Raw genomic sequence first — 4,068 nt, 5'->3', positions numbered from 1 at the left:
AAAGAGTGGTCAAGAGAGAAAGGCAGGGAGGAAATGGGGCGAGGGCTATACAAAAAATGAATTAAGAATGAAAGATTAGAGAATGTAATGAACCGGGGCTTCCCCAACCGCGGATAAAACGACCTCGGAATACAAAAAGTAGAGGAGCCGAAAAAGAAGCAGTGAGTTTTAACCCCCTCTTTCCCAGCCTCTAACCCCCAGAGAGGGAGAAAGAAGACGTTCCCAGTCCTAGGGAAGGAATTCCGGCGCAGTCTTCTGGAACCAGAGGCGGCGAGCTGGGGCACTATCCAGCGAGGCCCCGGCCCCTCTTCATCCCCCTCGGACGCTGGGCGAGGCCCTGGGCGTCCCGGTTACCTGGACAGGGAATCCACGCTGGGTGGCCGTGCCACTGCCGGCTGGGAGCCAAGACTCTCGCAACTCGAGCTCTTCTCCATGGCGCGGCGGAGGCGGCGGGAGGGAAAGCCTGCAGCGACCTCCGCGGCTGCCGGGCTGGAGAAACGAAGGGCGGAGTGCGACTGGCAAGGGCCGCGGTCAGGCCCGCGCCGGCCCAGGAGGGAGACCGGAAGCGGCCATGTTCCCCCAGCTTGCACCGCGCGCGGGGGCTGCCGGGGAGCCGGAGGACCCCGCGGCGCCCTCAGACGCCTGCCCCCCACGCGCCACACACGCTGTGACCCCCCGCGCCCCCACGCGCCGCGCCAGCTGTGTCCGCGGTGCCTCCGCTGGTCGATGGGAAAGTGAGAGGGCGGCACCGGAGGGGAGGGGATTCCGTGAGGCAGGAGTGACCAGGGCTCCGGAAGGAGGGGACATTTTAAAAATAAGAGAGAGGAAACAGGGAATGTTATGAACGAGCGTCTCGAGAGAAGAAAGAGACAAGGACCTTAAGGACGGGGAGGATTGTGACAGGAATGTGGAGATCAGGGAAAGTGGGAGGACAGAGTAATAAAGGAACGTGGGCAAACTGTAGGATGAGGGGGCAGAGGGACTTGGGGAATGAGGAAGGGAGGAAGAGAACATAGGGACGCGTAAAGGATAAGGATATGAGAGATGAGATGGCAAAATGTTCACCGGATTAGGGGCTGAAAATAATGATTAAATAGTTGTTCATTAAATCATAAAGGCTGCTTTAGAGTTAGTCATGCATTCAAATCCTGCCTCTGCCAGTTATTTGCAGTGTAATTCAAGGCATGGAACATCAGCTTCTTTATCTTTAAAATAGGAATAATAATAGCTTCAGAGATTAAATGAGTTAATACATGTTAAATGCTTAAAATAATGCTTGATACATAGAAAATACTCAAATGTAAGTAGTATTACTACTGTCTCCGTAGGGGTCGTTAGGATGGAATGGACTAATATATATCAACAGTTTCTAATACAACTTCAAAAACGGTGGCTGTAGAAGGGGAGGATATAGGAAGCAAGGCTGAGAAGTAAGCAAGTGATTGGTATGGGAAGGGTAATAGGGAAAGTATAAAACAGATAGGGAAAAAGTTAATGTTCATCATCATTCTATTTCCGTTGCACCCCTGGCCCAGCATTGTAGAAAGGGCGCTAGAACAGAAGCTGAAACTTTCAGTCCTACTGTGAGTTGGATTAAAGTCTCTGTGGTCTGGAAGTGTCTGAAGGGGAAAATCACTTTTGGCATTAATCCATTGTCCACACAAAAACAGTATAAAAGAGGAAATGGGGAAGGAACTGTTAACTGTGTGAAAAGATTAGACACATATACTGTTGGATGCAGTGGTGTTGGACAGAGGGCAAACTTTTAGTAATCTTTCCCTGTCCTCTCAAATTCCCAAGCAGGGCAGGAAGGGAGGGTAGAGGGATAGAATTGTGATAAGAGAACCAGAACTGGGTGAAGGAGAAATGCTTCTGCTGGTAATTTTCTGTTACAGAGGACAAAGGAATGCCATAGGAAGGATACCATAAAAGAATTTTTCTGATAGAGACTGAATCCCAATCACCTCGTGTATGTGGTATAAAAATATGCAAAGATTATTTCTGTGAAAAAATTAGACAATGAGTCGTTTTAAAAAAAAACACTTCCTTGTTAGGATAAATAGAATTATGTTGATTTAAACTATATTTAATTTATACTGGCAGCTGATGTTTTTAAGAAAATCTTAAAGTATAGGGACAGTGCAATTGAAATATTAACTTGCAACTACCTTCCCCAGAGGAACAGCTAGCCTAGTTGTGTTCAGTATAAACTGTAGTACCTATTACAATGAATGAATATGTGTTTAAGCAGAAAGACGTGGCCTTTCTGTTCCATTCTCCAGCTTGGCAGGTGGCGCAGTGGTTGAGAGTCCGCCTGCCGATGCAGGGCACACAGGTTCGTGCCCCGGTCTGGGAAGATCCCACATGCCGCGGAGTGGCTAGGCCCGTGAGCCATGGCAGCTGAGCCTGCTCGTCCGGAGCCTGTGCTCCGCAACGGGAGAGGCCACAACAGTGAGAGGCCCACGTACTGCAAAACAAACAAACCAACTATAAACTCTAGACAAAATACAAAAACAAAAATAAATAAATAACGAAACCCTGAGGGGTCAAGAGAGTGAACAGAAGCAGGCAAAGTCAAAATGTGGAGTTAGTCACCAACAAAGAGTGAGTTTCCCATTTTCTGGTAGCTTTGACCTATGGACAGATCAAAATTTTGGTGCAATTAAGAGTGATAAAAACTATCATAGAAAGCCCACTATCTTTCTGGCCTGAAAAGCCCTGGGCAGCTAGAGAATGAGGCAAGAATTCCAAAACAGAACCAGAGAGGGGAACTCTAAACTCTGTATAAAAACTCAGACATATGCAATTTCATTCCTGGATGTATAGCTGAAAGAAACAAAAACACTAATTTGAAGATACATACACCCAATGTTCATAGCAACATTATTTACAATTGCCAAGATATGGCAGCAACCTAAGGGTCCATCAACAGATAAACAGATAAAGAAGATGTGGTATACACACACACACACACACACACACACACACACACACTCACACACATAAAATGTAATACTCTTTAGCCATAAAAAAAGGATGAGATTTTGCCATTTGCAGCAACACGGATGACTTGCAGGGCATTATGCTAAGTGAAATAAGTCAGATGGTGAAAGACAAATACTGTATAATATCACATATATGTGGAATCTAAAAAATACAACAAACTATAAAAAATAAAACAACAAAAGAAGCAGACTCAGATATAGAGAACAAATTTGTGGTTGGTTATCAGTGGGGAGAGGGGCAATAGGGGTAGGGGAAAAAGGGGGTTATTATGAGATTATATGAAATCATCTGCGTGAAACTTTTGAAAATTGTAAAGCACTATAGAATTTAAAAAATCATTCAATAAAAACAAATTTTTTTTAAACCCTATTTTGATTTGAATAACATAAAGGCAGAATGCAAGCAGCTCAGATAAAAAACCGACTACTCTTCCAGTTAAAAGAACTGAAGCAAGATTTGAGTTGTTACCCACTACAAGCAAAACAAAATCTTCAGTTTGTTTCAAACCAAGTTAATTTCTTGCTAAACAAAAGCACTGGTACTTTGCAGAGAAATAAAACAGAATCCAGAGACTCTAAAACAATGTTCATAAATGCCAAACACACAATTCAGAATTACTTGACATTAAAAGTACCAAGAAAGTGAGACCTAGTGTCAAAGGAAAAAGTAAAGAGAAGCTAAATTCCAGATGACAAAAATGTTGGGATTATTAGACAATGACTTTAAAGCAGCTAATATTGAACTATGTTCAATGAAATAAAAGACAATATACTTGTAATCAATGAAAAGATAGTAAAACTCAGCAGAGGAATCAAATATAAAAGATTCAAATGGAAATTTTAAGAAAAATACAGTCCCTGAAATAAAAAGATTCACTGGCTAGGCCTAACAGCAGAATGGACTTAACAGAGAAAAATGCCAGAAATCAATAGAAATTATCCAATATGAAAAAGCATGAGGAAAAAATATTAACAGAGCCCAAGGGACATGTAGGACAATATCAAAAGGTCTAATATACAAATAATTGGAGCCCAGAAGTAGAAAAAATTAGAGAAAACTATT

General features: G+C 43.2%; 1 protein-coding gene across 2 annotated transcripts in view; it reads right to left on the bottom strand.

The window, feature by feature from the left end:
• The window catches only part of MTMR2 (myotubularin related protein 2), a 109,174-nt gene extending 108,607 nt beyond the window's left edge, over window positions 1–567 (bottom strand). The window contains exon 1 of one of the 2 annotated variants that reach the window (XM_007451253.1): window positions 355–567. In XM_007451253.1, the coding sequence (XP_007451315.1) occupies window positions 355–434 (80 nt within the window). In that variant the 5' untranslated portion in view covers window positions 435–567. The remainder of the gene's footprint in view (window positions 1–354) is intronic. The other variant, XM_007451254.1, reaches the window with a different exon arrangement.
• Between the last annotated feature and the right edge of the window lie 3,501 nt (window positions 568–4,068).

The sequence above is a fragment of the Lipotes vexillifer genome, unplaced genomic scaffold, assembly GCF_000442215.2.
Source record: "Lipotes vexillifer unplaced genomic scaffold, Lipotes_vexillifer_v1.1 scaffold1396, whole genome shotgun sequence".
Taxonomy (NCBI): Eukaryota; Metazoa; Chordata; class Mammalia; order Artiodactyla; family Lipotidae; genus Lipotes; species Lipotes vexillifer.
Note: the sequence above shows the minus strand (reverse complement) of the source record. Positions and strands in the feature narration are given on the sequence as shown.